The sequence below is a fragment of the Argentina silus genome, assembly GCF_951799395.1.
Source record: "Argentina silus genome assembly, chromosome: 16".
Lineage (NCBI taxonomy): Eukaryota > Metazoa > Chordata > Actinopteri > Argentiniformes > Argentinidae > Argentina > Argentina silus.
Genome location: NC_139670.1, coordinates 11,447,083 through 11,472,868, shown reverse-complemented (window position 1 = coordinate 11,472,868; position 25,786 = coordinate 11,447,083). Strand labels below are relative to the sequence as shown.

The window sequence follows — 25,786 nt, the reverse complement described above, 5'->3', positions numbered from 1 at the left end:
TCTGAACTGTGATCCCTTTTAAAATAAAAGTTATTATGTAATACCAATAGGGGTGTGTAGCTAAACTGGGCATGGCAAAATACTATTTTTATACTGCATACTGAATATCGGTTGCTTGACCTCAGTGTTATATCCCATCAGGCCTAGTGTCAGAGACGGGCAAAGATGAGTCTCCCATTTTCCACCCCAAGAAGACCACCTCTACACCAGTCAAGCCACACACAGGTATGTTTTCTTGCCCATGAATGAATTAAAGTAGTCTTGTTGTAAAGATATACTGGTAATCTGTGAATTTAGTCATCCAACAATCACTCTAATTTACAGTACTATGTGACAGTTATATCTTTTATTTTTTACTCCCAAATGTACATTTTTTCAGACATATTTTTAGTCTCAGAATGGCTGGTTACAGCGAAAACAGGACTTGAAGATAATTGGGCGTTAACAAATTGCCTTTATCTATGATATGATGTGTCATTCCATTTTTCTGAGCAGAGATCTCCAGTCGAAGTGATGTCAAGGTGGAAGGAGACAAGAGGCTTGACAAGCTGGAGTCCTTTCTCGACAAGCTGCACAGTAAAGGTTAATCCCTCACACTCACAATATAACGTCTTTCCATAGATGTTGTGTTTGCCTGCTAGTCTGATCTGTTTTACTGTAGTCAACCCCTTTGTCGTTGTCATGCCAAATTTGTTGTCCCGGTGCAGAAACATATGTATCCAGTTCTGTAAAACTGCCTAGGGGGAAGGGACAAAGGTTAATGCTGTACTGAACGGGTGGTAGGACACCCAAGATGCACTCCCATGAACAACCTAGGCCCATTTTTGGCTTCACAGTCTTTTTCTTACAAGTTCAGTCAAACCTATTAAATCCTCTGAGGATTTGGATCTGAGCAACTTCCTTTGCTGTTTCCTCCTTCCTGTTTCCTGTCAGGCGTGGGCCATAGCCGGACATCTACCATCGAGGTGACGGGGGAGACAGAGAAAGAGGTCATGACCCTGGATGATGACGAGACCTTCGGTCGCTTCTACAAGCCAGTGTCCCCCTCCACTCTGAGCTCCAACATTGTCATGGTGACAGAGAAGGACCTCAGTGACATTCAGCCCAACACACCAAAGTATGCTTATTATCAGCCAACATTGTCCCTCTACAGATTATAGCCTATTTAGCTAGCAATCTGGTTATCTGAACATAAATTGATTTGGAAAGCTGAGTTAACAAGCTTTGCAAGCTTGTTAACTATTTGAATTAGCCACTACTTACCTTTAGGATAGATGCAGGGTTCTATTTATGTCGTGGTTTTGCATTTTTTAGGTCTTCCCATTCAGGTTCAGACTCAGGTTCATGCATGGCTAAAAATCTCTGGCTAGCTTTGCGCATTGTGTTTGCTAGCTACCATCATTTCATGTGGGGTTTGCTTAGATTCTTGTGAAAGGCTGAGGCAGTGACCGTTCTGTCAGCCAATCAGGGCTGTGGATCATTAATTCATTAATCACTTATGTAAACACACCCACAGCAGCAGACTATTTCTAGAAGAAGAGGGCCGGGAATATATTTTTATTAGATGCTTAGGAATGATTTAAATGAATTAAACCAACTGGAGCAGAGTTTTAAGCTGAATACCAGTTAAATATTTGACAGTGGTTAATACCCTTTATTTTAGTAAAGAGGGTTGTTAAGCAAATGCTTCATATTTTCTTTGATTTCCCACCCATTGTTTTAAATTATAGAATAAAGCATACAAAATCAGCAATTCAAAGCACCTTTTTGCACTGTTCCTCTTTTTATGCCAAATTTAAATGAACTGTGCTAAAAAGGTCTGTGTACTGGTTGTGGTTGTGTACTGTTCATATGAATCCACTGTACAGTATGTCAAAGTGGCTTTAATGTCAATTCTTCACATGTGAAGACATACAAAGGAATTGAGAGGACGTTTCTCACTCTCCCACGGTGAGACAGATAAAGTGCCCAGGCACAACAGATAAGACAAGACATACTAAAAGTAAAACATTCAATTGCACAACAGATAAGACATTTACTAAGACATGTTCCTCCCCCTCAACCCCCCACCTCTCTCCCTTTTTGACTGTGTCCAGGTTGACTTCAGCATTGACGGAACACAAGCGCGCCGTGCGCCCCGCCAGAAAGAACCAGGGTTCGCGGAACCCCCTCCGGGCCCTAGCAGCTCGAAACGATATAAGACAGGTCTACACGGAACAGAGACTGAATGTGGCTACCGTGGAAACCAAGAGAATCCAAGTAGAGAGAAGTAAGCCTTACCTATCACAGCATCACAATTCAAAAACAGCTCCTAGCCCCTAGGGATTTCGAGTAGATCCGAAAAGAATCTGGTGTAAGCAAAATAGTCAACATTTGATTTGACCTGTCAGAGGAGAAGGTGGAACTGTAACCATTTTGATAATGCCCATCCTATACTTTCAAATCCACATGATTTGCCTAGTAGGGCTAGGGGACGATTTGGAACTCTGCCAAAAGCCTTTACAATTGGTAGTCGTACATAGTCTTGTTGTAGCACAAGCATGCTCTTTGTCATATGGTTTTCACACTAACATGTCATGTTGGCTCCGCCCCTAGTGGCCAAGCACTCGAACCTGGCGGACGCAGCTCTGGCAGGCCTGGCCAGCAAGGAAAACTTCCGCAAAGTCAACTTGCGCAGCGTAAAGTCTACCGAGGTGGTGACCAACAATAGCACCCTGCCCTTCCACAAACTCATGCTTATCCGCATCAAAGGTCAGAGGACACTTTTTACATTTGACCTCATAATGTATTCCTGTAAAATGATACTTGGCACCTACACGTTTCCTTCTGAGGTGTCTATGTAAGCCTCGTGCTTGACGTGTGTTGCACAGAAGCAGTACCCCAAGAAGAATGTATCATAGGTTATTATGGGGGGCGTGGGAGAGCTCAGATTGAGCTGTTTCTATGGTGTGGATTTTAGTGCACTAAGATTCATTGTCAACAAAGAAAAAAAATCTCCTATATTGACGACGTCAATCCCTCACCTTCCCTTACTTCCTAATGATATTCTTCTTTAGCAGCCGTTCATTTAAGAACAACAACAAACACAAAAAGCGATCTTTCAGATTCTCAAAAATAAGCATCTCTCCGGGTTGTTTTTGACCCCTCTCTATAGATGGATGACTCTAGTTGGAGTCAGTAGGTGTATCTGTTCTCTGAGGGGGTGGGTCTGTACCTGCAGTGGGTGTGTCTGGTCTCTGAGGGGGGGGTGTCTGTACCTGTGTGGTCTGCAGGTCGGAGGCATGTGCAGGTGCGTCTGGTGGAGCCGACAGCTCCTTCTCTAAACAGTGGAGACTGCTATCTGCTCATCACGCCCAAACACTGCTTCATGTGGAGCGGAGAGTTTGCCAACGTCATTGAGAAAGCCAAGGTATGAATCTGTATTTTACAAGCAAAGGGCCACATTTTAAATGAGTACTTCACTCATGTATAGTCTATTTCTCTGCGGTCCCAAAATGATGGATTGATGACAAATATACTTAAAGGAGTTCTTTAATTATACTTTAACTCGACATTTATATGCAGGAGGGGCCCATTGATAATAGTTTTATTGTCAGTAATAAAAAAGAAAAGACAGCATAGGGCAATTGCTGCTTCCAAATGCTTTGATTAACTTTGCACCACAAGACACACAACAGTTAGGCTACTAATTATATCATATCTGTCAGGTGACCAAAGGCTTTTATTGTGGAAACATGTCATATGTTGTGATGCTAGGTTAATGGAAGTATTTTGGAGCAGCAGTTGCTACCTGGGAGCGTTTCTTTTTAGGTTAAGTTTGGCTGTTCTCTAACCATGTCCTTTGTCCCAGGCGTCGGAAATGGCATCATTTGTGCAGGCCAAGAGGGACCTGGGCTGCAAGGCTCCCCAGGTGACAGTCTTGGAGGAAGGCATCAACACTGACAGCAGATGGGCCAGGGAGTTCTGGAACCTACTGGGGGGCAAGACCCCCTACATGGGTAGGAGAGCAATGCTTATACAGACACACAAACACACACACACACACACACACACACACACACACACAATGATACACTAACTTAGTGTGCTTAGTCAATGACCATACAGCAGTCCCATACATCACACACTCATGTCTCGTGTCTCCACCCTGCATGTACCCTAGGTGCTGGGGAGCCAGAGGAGGATGAGCTGTATGAGAGTGGGGTATTAGACTCCAACGGAGTGTACAGACTACAGGACGGCAAACTGGTGCCCCACGAGGAGGCCTGGGCCTCCATCCCCAGTGTTTCCCTCCTCAATTCTAAAGAGGTACGCTACAGAGAGAAAGGGAGAGAGACAATGGGCAAAGCTGTCATCCTTCGTTTGGTGTGTGTGTGTGTGTGTGTGAGGCTATGAATGATGTCTACGTATGAAGGACTATGAGGATGAAGTGTGTGTATGTGTGTAGGTTACTCCCCCAAGTTCTTTTCTCTCTCTTTCTCACCCCCTCTCTCAACCTCCCTCTCTCTAGGTGTTGGTGTTTGACTTTGGCAGCGAGGTGTACGTGTGGACCGGTAAGGACGTCCCCCTCAGTGACAGAAAGGTGGCCGTCCAATTAGGGAAGCAGCTGTGGAGCAGTTCCTACGATTACAGCAGCTGCAGGATCAACCCCCTTGACTCAGCCAATACCGATGTCCCTCAGTGAGTGTGACACTCTTTAACTCCTTCCATTGTTATACACTGTCCAATCACAGTCATACTAACAGTGTGATCACATCCAATATCCAGTGAGTCAGAAACAACAGAAATGCACCACAATTGCGTGAGTTATACAGACGACACTAGACCAATTGAGACATTTTGTATACAATACTGCCCTCTAGTGATTGCCATAGCATAGTAAACCTCTACTGTACAATGTATGTCTGATTAGTACCCAGGTTTTAAAGTTTGTCGTGTATATTGTCATACAGTAGTAACACCACAATACACAGTAATGCACTGCCTCCACACACACACACACACACACACACACACACACACACACACACACACAAAACTAATGATATACGTTAGCACATCTCTGTTCCTCTCTCAAGCCAATCCTCTTGAACACAGTGTATGTGTTGTACCTCCAGGCAAGGCGAGGGCCGACCCAGCTGGACTCTCTTTGGCCGGCTGTCAGAGCACAACGAGACGGCTCTGTTCAGGGAGAAGTTCTTAGACTGGGCTGAGAGGAAGAAGGAGGAGGCGGCTATGGACGAAGTCAAGGTACAATTAAAATCAGCCCAGAGCCCTACACAGAGTGCGGTCGAGGGATAATGCTTAGCAGTGCGCAAGAGGCTAAGCACGTGTGGTCATGCCCCCTCTAGAGACCAGGATTTGATCCAGTGTCATCCCCAGTATCATCCCAGTATGGCCATGTCTCTGTCTCCCTCTCTGTTTATAATCTGTCTCAGTCCCCCCTCACCCTCTTTCTCTCTCCTCTCTCTCTCAAGAGCCCCATCCACCCTACCCCTCGCTCCTCCCACGAGTCCCCCCAGGAGCTCAAGCCCTGCGACGCCAAGGTCCTGCTGGAGGGTGCCGGGGGCCCCGTGCGGAGCGTCTTGGAGGGGGTGGATGTGCAGCGGGGCCACGGCCTGGTGCGGACGGAGGACGGGCGGCAGGCGGAGTTGGCCACACTGGCCGTGGACGCCTGGCACATCCGAGAGTTCGAGGAGGAGGAGCTGACCGGGGAGACCCTGGGGCAGCTGCACGAGGGCGACACCTATGTCATCCGCTGGAAGTACTCTGTCACCACCGTTGGTCAGTGATACCACTGTTAGTCAAATTAGATTAGATATTACTTCATCAGTCCCCATAGGATAAGTACTTTAGAGTAGATCAGACATTTTCCATCACAAACATCTTCAAAAAGGGATGCCGCTGGGAAAGCAGCGTATTTTGACTATGAATTGACCTAATGTTATTTACCTTAGTGTATCAGTATCACCCTCTTAGTAATGTGTGTCTGTTTTTGTGTGTCTGTTTTTGTGTGTGTCTGTGTGTGTGTGTCTGTGAAACCTGGCCACAGTGGGGAAGAGGCAGAAGCCAGGGGAGCTGAGCAGCGGGGGTCTTGGACGAGAGCGTAGCGCCTGTTTCTTCTGGCAGGGGCGCCACTCCAGTGTCAGCGGGAAGGGCACCTCAGCACTCATGACTGTGGAGCTGGGAAACCACAGGGGGGCGCAGGTGAGTCGCCTGTATTGACTCAGATTTATATTGTAGTGAAGGGCAAAAGTTGGACTTCACCACAAATGATTTGCTCCCAACTACAAGGCCTTTATTTTAGCATTACAGGATTACAGCAATTGCAACCACGGAAACTAGTTTGATCATAGCCCTATATCTATGTACATATATCTCCTTGTCGTGGCTACCAGGCTAGTACAGCCATCAGCTGTTTTTTGGCCCACAGAGTTGTAGTTTGATTGAATAACTGTCCATGATTTACTCAAATGGCAGTTATGGACAGTTCTACAATGTCTCAGAATGTCTTTGTTTCTCTGCCGTAATAGATTTTTGTTAGATTGGCTCTTTCTCTCTCGCATTCACACCTGAGTTTGAGTTACATCTCATTTCAATTCACTCATTCAAGAACTGAATTGAAAAATCCTCATGGAAAACAATGGGTAATTCTCATTTCAAGAATTTAATTGAGTGAATCGTAATTTGAATGGTCAACAACCTGAAAACACATTCAAACATTCTTTTATCTTTTCTTTCCTGATACATCAATCTATGTTTCACTGTTGGCACTCTCTGTGGTCCAGGTGTTGGTGACCCAGGGCAAGGAGCCTCCATGTTTCCTTCAGCTGTTCCAGGGAGGTCTGGTCATCCACAAGGGCAGCAGAGAGGACAGCGCCAACAACACAGGTACAGCAGCAGCCCCTCTCACAAATGGGACTCTTTCTTTATGTTTGTGTCTTCTGTATTATTTTATATATACATATATATATATATATATATATATATATATATATATATATATATATATATATATATATATATATATATATATATATATATATGTATGTATATATATATATATATATATATATATATATATATATATATATATATATATATATATATATATATATATATATATATGTATGTATATATATATATATATATATATATATATATATATATATATATATATATATATATATATATATGTATGTATATATATATATATATATATATATATATATATATATATATATACACACACACACACACACATATATATATATATATATATATATATGTGTGTGTGTGTGTGTGTGTGTATATATATATATATATGTGTATGTATGTGTATATGTATGTGTGTGTATGTATGTATATGTAAGAAACAGTAAAAATTAATTTACAATATTGTCATGTCTATTTTATTAGCCTGGCTTTAGAGCTGTTGACAACTCTTATGACTAGCTGTTGTTGCCTAGCTAGCCATATGGCTACACAACGAAAGCTGGTCACAGGGAGCTGGCTAATGTACCCACAGATCTGGAGCCAAGCTATATTTTGGATGTATTTGAATGGTTCTGCCATGACAAATGTACAGGTGGTTGGCGTATGTTCTGCGTGCGTGGCGAGGCCACCTCGGAGGCCTCCCTGGTGGAGGTGGAGTGTTGCTGTGCCAGCCTGCGTTCCCGTGCCACTCTGGTGCTGCTGGGCGCCCACCAGGGGCAGCTCTACCTCTGGCATGGCTGCAAGTCCCACTCTGGTGCCAGAGAAATGGGCACCAAAGCTGTGGAGAGACTCACTCAGGGGTAAGTAACGTCATTTGCCCTGTCTGAAGTGTCACATTATTGATAAATGGATGGATGGACAGGTAGATAAACTTGTTGTTTGATGTTCAATTGATTGTTATGTACTTTATGATATTTTGATGATACATTTACGTGTGAACTTGTACTGTGCGTGTGCGCTTGTGCGTGTGTGTCTGTATAACAGGTGTCCATCTGAGCTTGGACTCAACAGCAACAGCAGTATAAAAGTGAAGGAGGTGGAGGAAGGGATGGAGCCTGCAGGGTTCTGGACTGCGCTGGGGCAGCAGGACAAAAAAGCCTACGACTGCATGCTGCAAGGTACCGTATACTCTCACTTCTAAAACACAAAACCCCACTTTGTAACAAATCAATCAAACACTCTAACTAACAAAGCGACCATTGTAACACAAACGTTCACAGTTTCCAATATACCGCGGTACTTAAAATCATCTAAGCATCTGCATTAAACTGACCCTGTCACCTACAGTATGGGTCTTGAAAAAGCAGATACATCTGTACCTTCTCTGATATAAATACAGTTTGATAGACTTAATATAGTTTGGTTATCTATAATGATATTATTTTTATTTGCGAGTGTGTGCATTAAAGAAAATATTAATAATAATAATTTTTTTTAAATGTCTGTGATTCAGATCCAGGGAAGTACAACTTCACCCCACGCCTGTTCCGTCTGAGTGCCAGCTCGGGGGTGTTTGAGGGGGAGGAGCAGCTGAGCCCAGCCCGTGTGACCGGGGCTGTCATGGCCATGCCTTTCCTACAGGAGAACCTCTACTCAGCACCGCAGCCAGGTAGGGACCTGCTGTATATGCCTATATTACCCTAATGGCACAAGTTGCTCAACAGACTCAAACTGAGCTGAGCTGAGCTGAGCTGTACTGGGCTGGCCTGGTTATGAATCCATCATAGTTGCTTGAAAGAGTGAATGTGAAAAGATGTGATCCGAGCCAGCACAGTATGGTTCAGGTTGGCCCTGTGCTTTGTAAAGCTACCATCTCTTCTCAGATGTTGTACACTACAGTATCTTCTTGTACAGTACTTTCTCTTATTCCTATCCTCCCTCTTTTTACTCATTCTTCTCTATTTGCCTTTTTCACGCACTGATGACCCGAGGTCCTCATAATACCAGTCACTTTGTGCATATTCAAAGTCATATTGTGTTTTTTACGGTTAGCTATCAAGTTATCAACTTTGTACACAACCTCTCCTGATCCTGCCCTTCCTCTATCTGCGTGTAGCCATCTTCCTGTTGGACAACCGCATGGAGGTGTACCTGTGGCAGGGCTGTCAGCCTGACGACGCAGAGAGCACGGGCTCCGCCCAGATCCGCTGGGACAACCAGAGGAAGTGTGCCATGGAGACCGTGCTGCAGTACTGCAAAGGTCAGGGGTTCGGAGGGGCGCAGAGTGATGGGAGAAAGAGAGGAGAATGAGACAGAATAGAGAGGGAGAGAGATGGGGAGAAAGGTGGTCAGATGTCACAATGCCCGGAGAAGTGTTTGAGCGATCTGCACTACGGGACTGCAATGTGGATGACTTGGAACGTGAGCATTGACAGAGGGAGAGAGGTGGGGAAGATACAGGGTGGGGACCGGGAGAAAGAGTGGAGGAAGAGAGACCAGAGAAAAGGTTTGGAGAGAAAGAGGGAAGTAGTAACCCACGCAGGAGGGTGATGAGGAGCAGGGAATGCAGGTACATGGGTACTTAGAAAAGAGACATGCACCCCAAAAAATTATTTGGGGGGGGGGGATTCTAGATTGAATGTATTCATTTATTAATAAAATCAATTAATTAATCAAACCTGCTGCTACTTCAGCCAGCTCACCAGCCTACTCATCTAAATCATTGGTTCATCTTAACATTTACATTTACATTACATTTATGGCATTTAGCAGACGCCTTTACCCAAAGCGACTTACAACAATACATTTGTTAGTGAATCATCTATCCAACAGTGATCATAAGACAAAGTGGCCACATTTCAACGTTGTCTTTTCTTGTGTCGTTTCAGTAAAGAACTCAAGGCGCCCCCCTCAAGCCTACCTGATCCTAGCAGGCTCGGAGCCTCTCACCTTCACCAACATCTTCCCTTACTGGGAGAGAGACCCCAGCATCACAACCCAGGTGAGAGCCTGCTCTGTTTGCCTTTCAACGTGGCATGCTACAGTATATAAAAGGGGGTGACAAAAGAGTTATAACACATTTGGCAAAGCGCCAGGTGAAATGATTCTGCGTGTGTGTTGTGTGTGTGTGTGTGTGTGTGTGTGTGTGTTTGCTTAGGGGGAAGGGGCAAGGAACAAGGTCACCCTGGTGCAGGATGCCCTGTCCAGGCTGAGTAAGAACCAGTACTCTGTGGAGGAGCTGACGGCCAAGCCACTGCCAGAGGGGGTGGACCCTCTACGCCTTGAGATCTACCTCTCAGACCAGGACTTCAAGGTAAAGGTCTACTGGAACACGTCTTATACGTACAACATGCTCACTCAAGTACTGTCCGGGTGCTGACTTGTGTTCCAGTGGCAAATAAAGTATGGACAGCACTCCAGTTGATCATCTTTCAACATAATTTGATTGCATTTAAATTTAAAAAATAATAATAATAATGTAGTGCTGTCCATACTTTATTTGCTACTGAAACATGAGCCATATTGAGTTGCGGTTTCAACCCAAAAGCATCATGATGCTGTTTCATAATGATTCTATGGTTAGCATGCCCTGGGAAATATTGAATATCTCTATTGACTCTGATTTCAATCATACTGGTGCTAGGTGGAACAACGTACTATAGCTGACACGGTTTGTAATACACTGCCACACATTGACAAACATGCACAGTAGCAGTCGTACACACACACACACACACACACACAGAGAGCAGATACAATCTGGGACTCCTCACCAAATTTGCAATAATTGAGAATGCTAGCCATGTCTCATTAATGCAATTTTAAGAAAGTAATAGAGTTGTCTGTCAAAATGACAACCATTTCTCCATATTACTGGAGTGGTTTGTACGTTACATAAAGAATGTTGCTACATAATGAACATGGGTTGTCTGACAGTCACTGTATATCATTGCTGTGTTGCAGAGGGTTTTGGAGACGACTCGAGATGAATTTAACGCCCTTCCAAACTGGAAACAGAAAAACCTGAAGAAATGCAAGGGCCTGTTTTAAAAAGTTGTGGTTCTGTCTTTTCTGTAAACAAACTAAAAAATAGTCCATGGCACCTTTTTTCTTACTTTTTTGTATTCAAGTATGAAAATCAAGTTTTTATGTGAAACAAAGGAAAAAGCAGGGCTCGCTTTAAACCAATTACAACATATATAATTATGCATTGTCACGTGTTATGTGACCATTTAAGATATACTCTTGCATGTGTTATCTCACCCTTTATAAAGAACAGCTTTTTGGGGATGTGACAGTGGAGTATGTCACAATAGGCATTGCACCTGACAGAGTGAGCTATTATGTCACCCTTTATATAATAAATAATTATAAATGTAGTGTGATATAGGCTTATAGACTCTTTTATGATGCATCTGTGTAGGGTTTATGAAGACTTTTTGAATACTCTATAAAGCCTTTATAAGTTGTAATTTGTTTAAAGTGGGACCAAAAAACATATGTACAGTCTTTATGTGTTAGACATAATATGTATTTTAAAGATGGCCATTTCATACATGTCTCCTACAAAGCAATATATACTAGCCAATATATACAGTATATGCAATTATTGTTACCTTTTGTTGGCAAGGTGTCATAATATAGCTAATTATATATGCCCAAGAATTATAAATATGTATTATAAATGTATTTTCTTGTATGTGTACTCTAACATTGTTATTTTTTGGTTTGTATGAATATCATCTGAAACTCTAAATTGACTGCCTACTGTATTATGCCAATGGCTACTTCTTGAGTGACTGTTTTACTTGGACCAAACCAGACTGTATTCTTGGCCTACTTTCTCTCTAATTTCTCCGAGCATGTGTTGGACGGGTGACTGAGTTATGAATAAGCTGCCTTCATAGCTACAATTGAATGCACAAATGTATAGTACAAAATGTGCTCTTCTTGAACAATGTATTATGTTACGATATAAAATATACTATGGATACTGTTGTTCCTTTGAATATCAATTATACACTGAAGGACAATGTGTATTGGAAACCTGTTTTCAAGAGGTTTAGTAAAAGAGAGAAAGCACAAAGGTCTTTAGAGAACACACTGGAACACTGTTCTTGGAGTTGAGTTGAATGAGTCGTTGGTACTTCATGTGACTGTAGGAAAAAAACTGTCACCATGTATTATTTTGACCACTAGGTGCCAGTGTCTGCCCATTAAGGAGGTATGCATATCAATGCATTAGCCTAGCATGATTTTGACAACTCAAGCCTTTGATTAAAATACAGTTAACAGGGACACCACAATTGTAAGCACAAGCAAGTATTGTGGTCAAAACAATGTTACCTTCAAACAAATAAATTGGTCAGTTTTTCATGTGTAGTACTGTGGCACATTGTGAATTAGGCCTAATTTACAGCACAACTGGGTTGGGGTGAAATTCCTTTTAAATTCCATCGATTCAGGAACTGAATTGAATTCCAATTCAATAAAAAAGGCATTCATTTTCAATGACTTTTCAATACATTGAAACAATCTGGATATACTGTATGTTCCACTGGCCAGCATCTCAACTGTGTTTGTTCTTTACATTCTACTGTAAATTGAAAATAAAAAGCTTTGGAATTGAGTTTAAAAAAAGCTGGAATTTAAAAGGAATTTGCCCCAACCCTGCTGCACAGCTCTATGGAAAGCTTTTATAGGCCATATAATGGGTGTGTAGGCCACCACTCTCTTGTTTTGTGTTGTAGGTCTTTTAAGCATAGTCTTACGTTGGTGTGGACGTCAGAGTCAATATTACCTTTTCAAAACATGTTCTATGTCCTACCTGACTTATACATTCTAATGGCTGTTTTGAATAACACCTGCCTGGGAGGTGAATGGTTCCTGCTAGATTTCCTGACGTAAACTGTACCTCTGCCGCCATGTTTGTTTCTGTCCACACACACAGAGGTATTGAAGTAATTTCCACAACAGATGGCCGAGCCAGCAATGGCTTCCTAGAACAGCAGATTTATTATCTCCATCCGGAGTGCATTAATTACATCGGCCGCGCTGCCTTTTGGCTCAGGTGTCAAACCAGCTCACAACATTGCAGACAAAGAGAAAAACAAGCTCTATTTGTCCTCACAATCGTAAAAATCATAACACAATTTATTGAGAATTTGGGACAGAAGAATAAGAATGTGGAGAGGGAGTTCCTCTGGAAAGAGGACCAACTGAACTTCCTCCATCTGCAGACGGGGCCAGCACACCAAAACAGTGTCGTGCCCAGACACTTCCGTCCAAATGCGCGAAAGATCTGGTGAACCAACGCATCAAACTTGGCCTTCATTAAGCCAATAGAAAGACCATCAAAAACAGCGCATAGCCATTGGCTTTTCTTTGCATCAATCACCTCCCACAGCACTTCCCCCACTAGTGCTTTCACACCGCACGTTTCTGATTCACAGCTATGCCTCGCAGCCGTGTGATTCGCTGAAATGAAATTATAGCAAATACTTTACTCAGTAAATTCACTCACACTAAGGCCAGGTTTGAGTCGTTGTTATTCCAGGCTTACATGTGCTGTGTGCAATAGCCTGGGGATGAGGTTAGGTCAGAATAACCAAAACACTAGTGAGATGATTAAGGTGACCAACCATATCAGGTGAGCCGGACATCTCTCTGAAACAGAAGAAATCATGATTAGAGAGCAGCCATGCAATGAGCTGGGCTGAATGAGACGGGACAATTTCAACGGCTGCCCTGTCAATGCTGATTGGGGCATGGCACACACTATGCCTCCTAACGGCAACACCGTATGTAATTTATTCCTGTTCATCTGAGGAACCCTACAAAGACATGGTGTTTATTTTTAAATCATGTGTGTGATTTAAAAATAAAATATTATTGTCCTCCACCAATGAAATCAGGGAGGGGACTATGTTTTGGTCTCTGTCCATTCGTATGTCACACGCTTTTTCTCCAACACCACTGGGACAATTTTGATGAAACTTTGGTGAATGATGGGCTTTGCCATACAGATGTGGCATTTACAAAATCATTGACAAAACTATGGTGAAAGATGCATCTTGCCATATACGTTGTTTAGGGGTGTTTGAGGTGATGCTGATTCGTCATTAAACGTCATAATAGGGTGCAAAGTGGAGAGCTAGGAGTAAATAGCCTTAAGAATACTATTTTGAAAAATCAACGCAAAGCTTAATGAATTTGGGAATAATATTTTGTGAGTGAAGTCTGTTATGCAGAATAATTTAATACCAAAACTTGGCCTGTATCAATACTTTGTGTAACCTAGGTTTATAGCATTTGTAACAAAATAATTTGGCTGTGCAAATATTTTGTCTTAGCTTATTGGTGAAATTTGTGTTTAAAGTAAAGGCGTTGTATATCAATAGAGTTAGTATAATAGTAGCCTAATGGCGCCCAAACATTTGTTCTCTTTGGTCACAGAAGGTGGTCGCACCAAGAGAAAAGCCCTCCTGTGCCCAACGGGGACACAGCACTGTAAAACAGAGACAACCACAGTGCCTTTGTAAAACATTTATGAATAAACGGCTTGCTTCATTCACAGGTTCATTCCATCACTCTCCTTTTATATAGGGGCACTTCATCATTTGTGAGGGACACATTTTTACTGTAGACTTGTTATTATTGCACTCAGAGTCAATTTAACTTACTGTGTAACTTTTGTGAATTGTTTTTGCATTGCACCCAGGCTTTGGCAAGCTACCATGGTGTTTTTTCTGAAAGCTCTTAAGGTGAACCCTACGGAGAAAAACCTTCAAAAGATCCTGTTAGGCATTTTGAATTATCATGGCTATCAGTTCTCATCAGTAATTTACTCTCTCCTATGTTATTTTTTAATGTCTTTCACTGTAAGATGGCCATTAGCTAAAGTGAAGGAGACAAACTTGCTTAAAGAGGGAATATAAGCAGGTCTTTGAGATACTAATAATTCACGTAGCGCTGCAGGAAAAGAATCTTGTTTTTATGTCAGGGGAAATCCAAGGGCTTGAAAAATGCATCCGTCAATAGAGAGAACATTACTTCAAAACAAGCCTGCTGCAACCTTGGACAAAAATATTGTGTGTGTGCAAATGAACTCGAGTGAGTGTTGTGGTGAACCAACACTGCCATATCTCTTCCAAGTCTCAACCTCCTGAGGACATAATAAACAGGACTGAGGTGATAATGTAGCTAATCAATGCTTCTCTCTGGCCTTCTTCCTATTGGTATAAAGCCAGAGGATAAGAAACGATGGCATCCATAGAAGTGCAGTAGATAAGCAAAATGATGAACAAAACCTTATTCAGTGCCATTTCAGCCAGGCCTCACATACAGTGTCTTCAGTAAGTATTCACTCCCTCGACTTTTTCCACGTTTTGTTGTGTTACAACCTGATTTAGATGAAATAGATTGAATTTATATTTTTTGGTCACTGATCTACACTAAATAGCCTACCCCATAATGTCAAAGTAAAAATTAAAAGCTGAAATGTCTTCAGTCAATAAGTGTTCACCCCCTTTGCTGTGACACTCCTAGAATTAGCTCAAATGCAAAAATGTCTTCGCTCAGTAAGTTGAATTGAGTCTATCTGAGTGCAAGGATAATAGTTCATGTGATTTTGGAAGGAATATATTGTTTTTATAGGGTCTCTGAATTGCATAGAAATTAGTTATACACTTTGCAATATGTAGATTTTACCCTTTGAAAATTTGAATATATAACCATGCTGAATCATTACTTATGATCCTTGGCAGTCTGTGACATTGCATGCACCTGCCAAGACCTTCTGCCTGAATTAGCTTTTCCAAAATGTTCTGGATGTTTCTGGGCCAGCTGCAAGCATTTCTAGTGCTGTAAGCTGACCTAACCAACGGAAGACTTTGTGTGTAAATACATTTGTAACATGTATTCTGATGAATTCTTCTAGTTAACGTCATGTATGACATTACAGCCTTGTCTGAGTTTTGTTTGGGGAATGAGGGGATTTGTTTGAAACTTTAGTGAATGTGAGTGTCTCCGCTGGCTGGCTCATTTCAATGTTCATGTTTCCTCTGACATTTCCAAACTAAATAACTGCATTTCAACCACACAGGTTTGCTAGTTTTAATGTCATGTAACAAAGACATTCGCAGGAGAACAATGTGAACATGATTGACAAATTAATTGTTTGTTTGTTAGAAGTAGATTGCACTGAGCAAGGGGGGAGGGGGGGGGGGGGAGAGACACTATTCTGAATTGTCATTGCAATTCCCAGTTGAATTTGCAATGAAAAGAGGGTGCAATCATGCATATGGTGCCTTTAAGTTGCATGGGGATGCAGCTTTTTGATAAAGATAAAGCTATAAGCATTGAAAGTAATTTACTTTTAGGTGGCTCTACAGGCTCACACAAGGCCAGGCTAAATTGGCACCATATTAAATGGGAAGTTTACCCAAAATCCATTTCATGTGTATTTCTAGTCAACCCATAATGCATACTGTCTCCAACTATCATCATTTTGCGTGCAGCTGTGCCATAATAGCTATCAAAACGCGAGGTCTGTGTTTACTTCCTAAAAAATGTGTCATAGCGCATTCAAATATGTCAGACGAGAGTTTTGGCACTCCGAAGACCCTGCTCTACCATGCCAGTGATTCCCAGAGAGCAGCACACGCTAGCTTTAGCACTGTTCAACAGAGGTCACTCCTGTTCTATGGATTCACATGTTCATCGGTCAATTTGGCAGAACCTCACCTACCTCACCTCTGTCACAATACCCACACACCAGATGCATATATAAACACAAAGCCCCCCACCTCTCCCGGTAATGACAAAAGCATATCTGTATCAATTGTGACATTCACCCCCCCCACCTCAGATGAGACAGGAATATGAGATGACAGATTGATTGAGAGGCCTTCCCTCTCATCCACTTCCACAGTCTGTTTATTATTTGATATTTACTGGAGCCTTCCATTGAAGGACAGGGATCCTTGACCACACATACAATGCTCAGATTGGGGATTTTAGTCGAAGTCTGGCTGTCTTGAGAAAGTGTTTGGCTGTTCATGATGATGATTTATAAATCATGCTGGTTCTATTTTTGATGGACAGTATACAGCAAATGTGGAAAAACTCTCTCTCTCTCCCCCACTGTTGTTCCATCTCAGTAGCTACTTGTACATTATCACGCTACATCCGAGAGAGCCAGTGCAGGAATATGAAATGACAGATTGACTGAGAGGCCTTCTCTCTCCTCCAATACAACAGTCTGTTTATTATTTGATATTTACCGGCGCCATCGTTAGAAGGACAGGCGTCCTTGACCACAATTACATTACTCAGATTGGGGATTTTAATCAAGGTCTGGCTGGTTCCCTCAGATATAGTGTGATTGTGTACGAGCGGGCATCTCTACGACCTCAAAACCTGATGATGTTGAAGCTGTGCAACGAGTTACAAAAAAAACAAACGACATAGTAGTCCTGGAAAATAAATATCCTCCCAGTTTCCCAGTGTACTGAATGTAACCAACCATTGTTCGCCTTGAAATGTCTAAAACGTTTGTTGTCACAGGTGGTGCAAAGTGCAAGTTACACCTTTCATATGCCAGACAGTCTCTTTATGTCTGGTCTTCAATCTCAACTAAGCTTACTGTTCTCTAGTCTCTAATAGATAGGGGTGGCAGCTCAGTGTTTGATTTTAATAATTTGGTTTTCGCCACAGAGGTCATATCGAACATCAATATCCCCTCATATTTTTTCTACCTCTTCTCTTCTATACTCCCTACCCTTCATTCATGGAATGTCTGTTATTTTATACTGGAGCTGATATCTTGGCCATGTGTTTATTGTTAATGGGACTTACTGTTAAAGTAAAGTTTAAATACAAATACTATCCTCCATCCTTCCCTCAGCACCCCCACCCCCCACTCCTCTCTTCCCTGCATTCCCTCTCCCCTCCTCTTCCTCCTCACTCCTCCCTCTCCTCTCTATAACACCTCGTCTCCTTCTCCTCCTCCTTTCTCACACTTGACCTCTTCCCCCTCTCTCCCTCCCTCCTTCCTCCACTCCGTTTTTTTCCTCAGAAAAATACATTGCATCGACTCCTCTAACTGTAACATCCACTCCAGTACCCCTAACAGTCTCTCAGCAGCATCCTCCTCATCCCCTCAGGCAGTGTTGACTGTGAGTAGTCAACGCTCCTGGGATGGATGGCCACCACTCTCTTTTGTATTTGTAATTGGACCATAGCACCTAAGGTGTCAGCAGTTGATTCAGTCTCAAGTGGAAAAGGTTGTTATGAGGACTCGCTTGGATTAATTCATCAATGAAAGGCAAAGTAATACAGTATGGTGTCAGAAGAATGTGTCAAATGCTGTGTGTAATGAAGTAATTATTGGCTGTATGTGTCCTGGGAGTTTGCAGACGGATTGCTTGATAACCTTGTTCGCCCCTCTCTAGGGAATTTATTTGTGACTTACTTGCTTTCTCTTCTCCACTTCCCATCTCCCTCCATTTTTGGTTTGTCTGAGTGAAAATGTATTGATTAAATGCGTGTCATTCCAGATTAGTTCATTCCATACCACGAGTTCATTTCATTTCAAACTCAACACCTCTCCAATCAAGTTGTTGTTTTTTGTTTAAGCATGTACATTTCTTACCACAGGTTAGCTGTCTTAATGTCACAAAGAAAAGAGATGTTCCATTGGATGTATCTGGTCCAAAAACTACCCCTGGCTATATGTGAATGCTCCAACCAGAGATTGTGAAATTGCTTTTATGCCTTTGATCTAAGCTTGTACTCCCTCCACCACACACACACACACACACACACACACACACACACACACACACACACACACACACACACACACACACACACACACACACAGCATCAATGACAGAAAAATAAAACACAAAATTCCATCCTCTCTTTCTCCACACAACCTCTCCATTCCACTCCTCCCTACCCCTCTCTCTCTCTTTCTCTATCCCTCCAGCCTTATTATTCACAGTAATCAACTCCGGGGAATGCTATTTACCCCCTCGCAACACAATGGATTGCTATTATACTGTACACCTTAAAGCCCTGGTGGGATGAGAGGAGTGTGGGTAATGCGGTCCCCATGAGGAGCACTTTGAGTCCAAATAGGCTTTTGTTATTTACTGTGGTTTTGTGTCCAAATAAACCAGTCAGTCAAGCATCAGATTGGAAGCTGTGTGTGATCAGGAACAAAGTGGTGGTTAGATGAAGCACTATCGGTCGGCAATGCCTGTCAAAATGGCATGAAGGCTATTGGGAGGCTGGTTGATGAACTATTTGGTATGATCATTCAGTGATGCTGTTGAAAAGGGAAATGTTCGAATCAATCAAAATATTATTTTGTTGACAAAGTATGCCCGAAGTGTTTTTCATTTGAAATATCACAATTTTTCATTTGAAATTCATTTGAAATATCACCAAGTATCTCTGTGAAACTATGAAATTGTTCTACTCTTTGTGTAATTGTAATACATGTGAGAGTCGTAGCACAATAGACGATAGTGAAAAACTCACCTAATAACACCTTATTTGAGCACTAACAAACTAACCAACCCTGCTGTGCCCCTGTGAAGTGGAAATAATGAAGTCAAGCAGTTGACTCAATTATTAGCTCCCACTGGCACCCATACATCAACAAACACACACACACACACACACACACACACACACACACACACACCAACAGACATATACTGTAGACATATGCATATACTATAGCTAGCAGCTATGCATGTTGCAAAGCATCAGTGGATCTCCCGAGGCTGCTACACTGCCAGGCTTGAAGTTAGGACAGTAATAACCACCAGAAAAATGATCTTCCCCTTGCCAAAGCCAAGCAGGTTCCGATAACATTACGAGTGCAAACGTTTTCGGACAAGCTTAGCTACTACATCACCGGCATTGTCATTCGTAATTTGGTTACGGTTAGATCACAGTAAACTCAAACTACTTGAGAGTTTATTATGGGCAAGACAAGAGTACCATATGTCACTCTGATGTGTTTTTAGTTTTTTTTGGTGTGGCTGTAAGCATGGACCTGAGTGGGAAAATAACACTGAAATCATCAGTGCAGTTACTCCTATCTGGGATTATGAACAAAATTAAGATTCCCTGTGGTTTAACAGCTCTATCAATGTCTTCATCTGCCAACAGGATCTCACAGGAACTTTAGCACCCCAACTTGCAATCTCAATGTCACTGATTCGAATCGTGGTGGGGAAACAGTTTTTTTTATTTGTGCTAATTCTTGTCGCTGATACTTATGTTTGCTAATGCCTTTCCCTGACAACTCACCCTAACTTTAACTACTCAAAGTTAATGCATTGTACTGCCTAACTGCCACACAAGTTGTAATTCATGTACCTAACTTTAACCACTCAAAATGAATACCTAATACTGCCTTATCACCATGCAAGTTGTATTCGTAGCTTTTCATACAAACCGGGTCGTAAGATTTCATACTTACTATGCATAATACTATTTTGCTTTTTGTATGAATTCATACAAACTTAGCATGAGAGCCTGTTGCATCTGCAGGTTGTGTGTTTTTTACCCCCCTTCACATCAAACACTTTTGTTTTGGTAGTGCTGTTGAAGATGATGCTTTAATGAGAAGGACCCACATGTTGATGTATGTATGAATACGACCATGGAGAAACTGTAAGACTCCACTATAAGTACTCTCTAATCTCAAGTGTGCATCAGAGAGAGTCCTCAGAGAGCTACAGAGAGAGAGAACTGCAGTAGTCAGTGGTCTACAGGATAGAACACTGACAGTGAGATGACATAAGTGGAGTACCATGCTAGTGTCTACATATTTCAGAATTTTCTACGTTTTGTAGTCAAAAAGATAGGAGAAAAAGTCCTGAGGAAGTTACCCCCTATGATGTCATGGGGGGTAATTCTTTTTTTAATTCAATGATTTTCAGAAATTACAACATGTTTCCAGCCAGGGAGAGTGCATTTGTGGCTGTAGTTCTTGAAAATCACTGAATTAAATAGGGGTATTCATGACTTGAATACGTCAGAGACAGAGAAATCTTTCACAAATCTCCAGAACCAAAAGCCTGCTGGAGATTTGACACTTTTGTGCATTCAGTGGATTGTGTGTATTGGGACTGCAGGGGTTAAAAAGGTGGATAAGACACTAATAGTAGTAAATGTGTTGTTGTACTGTTTGACAAACGACTCTGTCAGCTCTCTGAGTGCCATGGCCACCGACCCTCAAGGTGCCCTTCAGTGGGGCTGACTCTCAATGAGGCATTATCCCCCCCCCCCCCCCCCCCATCACCACACACACACATACACACACACACAAACAGACACACTGTGTACTCACAAACTTAAATACACTAAAGTCTGCACACAGACAAACATACACACGTGGACGCACACACACACAGAAACACACACACACACACACACACACACACACACACACACACACACACACACATTGAAAGACATCTCCCACTAGAAATGACACAGACATCATGGGGTGAATCAGTCTGTCTAAGACTGAGTTTAGTTAAGTTTAATTAACATCGAAAACTGAACCTGAACTACCCCTTTAATTCTATCATCATTGTGACATGCCTGCTGTGTGTTCATTACTCAACACTGTCCTTTTGTTTCAAATAGTACTCTAACTACAGTAAGTGCTTCAGGTTAAAGGAACACGATTTTTGACCTCGCTGTCCAGATCACCTTATGAACATGTGGGCATGTGAAAACCACTTCCAAATGCGTTCTGTAGATCAAAAACTAGGTATTGCTAGGTAGAGGACTTTTCAATGAGTGGCGTATTTGGTTTTTGAAAACTACAAGGAGCTTTAGGGTGGAGTGAGGTTATCGTTTCAGAATTAGCTACTGCCTGGTTTGAGGCATAAGCACCGTGCTACTGCATACATCTATCACTGGTTTTTACTAACCTGCATCTTTGCTTAGATGTGGCAGGCTGGGAGACGCAAAGCACTTGTAGTTCATTATTCTTGTTCCAATAAATCATTTTCTTACTTATTTGCTCAAATTATTTTATATTTAGACAACAAAGACCACAACTAACTTGCTGTTGAGTCCTGATAACCATCTTTAAGTAAATCAGTTGTACACATTGCTCTTATAATTAATGTACTTTAGCACGTTCTTGGGTCTTGTTAATTTATTCATAAATAAATAATTTGTTCATTTCCTAACTATTTTCCTGAGGTGGTGGTTTGACTGACATCTTTTACGATTGCAGTGTTTGAAGATAGAAATAAATCAGTTATAGTATCAGTTTATTAGAGTTGCACTTTTATGCTGAAATACCTGCCTTTTCCTATCATTACAAACAAAGTTAACTTTTAAAATAAAATAAAAAAAGAGTGGTTTTAAAAAAAATAAAACATGTTTATACCTCCAGAGACAGAAAGGGGAATGATTCATTTTTGACCATTAGTCATTTCCATTAGCGTTAACTGAGCAATGCAGGGTAGAGGAATGTACATTGTTTTGTGGGGGTGGGTGGAATTTCACTTGTTTTAGCGCAGAAGAGGGCCATGGTTGTGACAGAGTTGGTCAAACTTGGTCATTATAGTGTTCTGTTCATTATGAGAGCTGCCTTATATAGAAGTGTGTGGGTGCCAAGTGCCTCACCAGGGTTGCTTATCTAATTACATGACGCTGAGTGGGAGGGATAAGAGAAAATTAGCATCTGTGTTTGCAATATTAATGTGTGTGTGTGTGTGTGTGTGTGCCGATATTTGTGCTTTAGATTGTGTGTAAAATCTATTGTGTGTGTGAGTGTTTGTGTGTATGTGAATACTAGTGCGTACTAATGCTTTGTGTTGAGGCAGAGCTAGTGTCTAGAGGTGACGGATAGTGGGCAATTGTCCCCAGACAACTACTTCTACAGCAACAGTACTGACATAGATAGCGAGTGAGCTCAATTAAGCTCTAACATGGTATACCCCAAGCCACCTCTTCAGAGTCTTCAGGACGACCCATGGACACCCAGTAGTAGCTCAGGAAAGCCCATGAATTCCATACCGATGCAAACTCCAACAACAGCCACTTCTACAATGCAATAAAATAACTACGGCCCCTAAAAATGAAACATCACCCCAGTAAGAAGCCCCCCAAAAAAAAGAAAGACCAAAAGCCGCAGGTATGATTTTCATAGCACAACAGATACAGGAAAAATGCAGAGAGCAAGAAGATCTCCACATTGCCTTTATAGAGCTTTCAAAGGCATTAGAAGTAATTTGTTTGATGTACTGTATGTTTTTTCCCCCGGATGTCCAGCCCTTGTTCTGCACATTCCCAACCTTCTCAAATACCAAAGGGGGCCTCCGACCACTGACCAGCGGTGTCTCTGTATCAATGTTAAAAATATATTTTTCCCATTGTTTACATTTTGTTGTTGACCCTGCATGCAGAAATCACTGATAGATGCTTTAAGCTCAGTGCTGTGCCCTCCTATCACCATTTAATTTTTGAGCATGGTCTGGCCACCAGCCCATGTCAGTGGGGATGAGGAGCTGCCCAATTGTTGGGGGCATTCAGAGTTGTGAGAGAGGGTGTATTTGCCATTTTGTAATATAGTAGCCCAACGTGTGTGTTTGCGTGGGGGCGTGCATGTGTATTGACACTGTGTCCCAAGGCTGTTCATGTATGAATAGTGCTGCTAACCTCCAGATGTGGCTAATTATGCTAACATCTTACCTTACTTCAACCAAACAGCAGGAGGAGGATGATGTAACACAACAGAAGGAGCTTTCGTTACATAATGGTGGCCAACATCAGTCTTTATCATGATCATGAAAAGACATCCAGAACTAACTAATAGTAGTATCTGTCTCCATTTCACTTAATTGAACACTGTGTGTAAAGAATTGTTGAGTTTGTGTTGGCTAGAGGAAGAATGATCACGTGAGATTAAATCAAATGAGACTTTAATGACATAAATGCATACATCGATTAAAAGGCAACTACATCAGAGAGAGAGAGACAGAGAGACAGAGACACACACACACACACACACACACACACACACACACACACACACACACACATACAAAGGCTTTGGGGTGAAGTTGCCCTTAAGCACTGCTCTAGGATCAGCTTACCCTCCCCAAATCCTAACCTAACCATACTCCACCAAGAACAGAACCTGCTTTACCTGGCCATGTCACACCCTCCACTTCCTCCTCGTTGGTGCCAGTGCCACCCTCTCTTCTGTCTGTCTGTCTGTCTGTCTGTCTGTCTGTTTGTGTTGTGTGTGGGCGTGGCCAGGCTCCCATTCTCTGTTCACATCATCATCTCCATCTGCCTGACCTACACACCTGCTGTTCATCAACCCATCACCTTGCTGTATTTAAACCCCAGCTTCCCTTCCACTCATCGCCAGATGGTTGTTTAGTGTTTCTACACGTTAGTCCTGTTCCTCTGCCTATTAGTTTAGTAAATACACACTCTTTGTGTGTATATTCTGTTTCGATCATCTTTCCTTTATCCTCCAGAAACCCGATCCGGTTATCCACCAGTCTACCTGTCTGCTTGCTAGCCTGCCTACCCACACTCCCTGCCTGCCTTGCCTGTCTGGTCTGCCTGTTCTGCCTGCCCAACCTGCCCTGCGTGCCCGCCTGCCCTGTCTGTCTTCCTGCCTGCCTGCCTGCCTGCCTGCCTGCCTGCCTGCCTGCCTGCCTGCCCTACCCCATTTGCCTCCCCCCCTGGCTTGTCCTGTTCCCTGCTTGTCCCTCATTAAATCTTTATCATTTTATATTCATGTCCTGAATCTGTGTCCGTGCCTGGGTTCATTAGATCTGACCTTAACAGCACATCAGGTTTAAAAAGAGATGCAGAGATGCAGGTAAATTAAACCTGCGTTAAGCAGTTATTTTAAACCTGCAAATGTTTTCCAAACCTTCTTTGATGTACACACTCTATGTACACGCTCAGCAGACTCTCCCGATTAAATCAATTGTACACTTAACCGTGTGAAATTAACCCTTCACGGTGAAAAGATGGCCAAAGTTCGCCACATACTGAACTACTGCCTTCTGAAAGGAGAACCAATGCCTGTCTGTGGTTGGATTAAATTAAAGGATATCCCTGGGACGCACTGATTTAGGGTTAGGGTTAAGCTCAATATGCTTGAATGTTCCTCCATTATCTGATGTATGCTACACAGCCCTCTGTCTATATTTCTCTGTGTAAGACAAATAAATGTTCCCCTTGTCGGTGAAGTCACTCTAAATAACATGTTTTGTTTTAATGGTTCATACATTTTTAAAATATATGTTCTCTTGTACTAGAAATTCAACTCCCCAGTGTCTTTGCCTAAATACCTTACAAGAATTCTTTTTTTTTTAGCTTGAACTACTTAATGTCAAACAGAACTCTACTGCTGCTCTGAATGTGAAGAAATTATATTTATTTGATTTTGTTGTTTGAACTAGGCCTAAGTTTACTGCATTCCAGGACACTGTCTTTGTTGGGTAACGCTTTCTATGCCACATGTGTGTAATGCATAATAATTGTTCTTCTAAGCATCTTTCTCTAACTAGATGACTGTTACACATCAATTACTGAATGTTTGTTGTATCTGTACATGCTTGTACAGCATGACAGTAGTTGTGAGTTAATATATATACCTTTACACAGTTAAACAATTACCAACAACATTTCTTACAGTAGATGTAGCTGAGTCAAGATGGTAAATTCAGTATACCCATGCCATCGAATTGCTAGCTTTTTGTTGGCATAGCTGGTTAACATTGGGTATTTCGGTGATGGTCATGTATGTTGGCAATACAGAGGACGCAGGTTGTAG

At 42.0% G+C, this 25,786-nt stretch overlaps 1 protein-coding gene across 1 annotated transcript in view; it reads left to right on the top strand.

The window, feature by feature from the left end:
* svild (supervillin d) overlaps positions 1-11,927 on the top strand; it is a 45,228-nt gene extending 33,301 nt beyond the window's left edge. The window contains exons 10-29 of the mRNA XM_083687084.1: positions 142-225; positions 496-582; positions 934-1,117; positions 2,097-2,269; positions 2,596-2,751; positions 3,273-3,409; positions 3,851-3,998; positions 4,163-4,308; positions 4,511-4,680; positions 5,118-5,250; positions 5,478-5,784; positions 6,053-6,207; positions 6,789-6,891; positions 7,589-7,796; positions 7,981-8,114; positions 8,450-8,605; positions 9,053-9,196; positions 9,825-9,937; positions 10,094-10,249; positions 10,900-11,927. Coding sequence (XP_083543210.1) covers positions 142-225; positions 496-582; positions 934-1,117; positions 2,097-2,269; positions 2,596-2,751; positions 3,273-3,409; positions 3,851-3,998; positions 4,163-4,308; positions 4,511-4,680; positions 5,118-5,250; positions 5,478-5,784; positions 6,053-6,207; positions 6,789-6,891; positions 7,589-7,796; positions 7,981-8,114; positions 8,450-8,605; positions 9,053-9,196; positions 9,825-9,937; positions 10,094-10,249; positions 10,900-10,986 — 2,981 coding nt within the window. The 3' untranslated portion in view covers positions 10,987-11,927. The remainder of the gene's footprint in view (positions 1-141; positions 226-495; positions 583-933; positions 1,118-2,096; positions 2,270-2,595; positions 2,752-3,272; positions 3,410-3,850; positions 3,999-4,162; positions 4,309-4,510; positions 4,681-5,117; positions 5,251-5,477; positions 5,785-6,052; positions 6,208-6,788; positions 6,892-7,588; positions 7,797-7,980; positions 8,115-8,449; positions 8,606-9,052; positions 9,197-9,824; positions 9,938-10,093; positions 10,250-10,899) is intronic.
* The last annotated feature ends 13,859 nt before the right edge of the window (positions 11,928-25,786 follow it).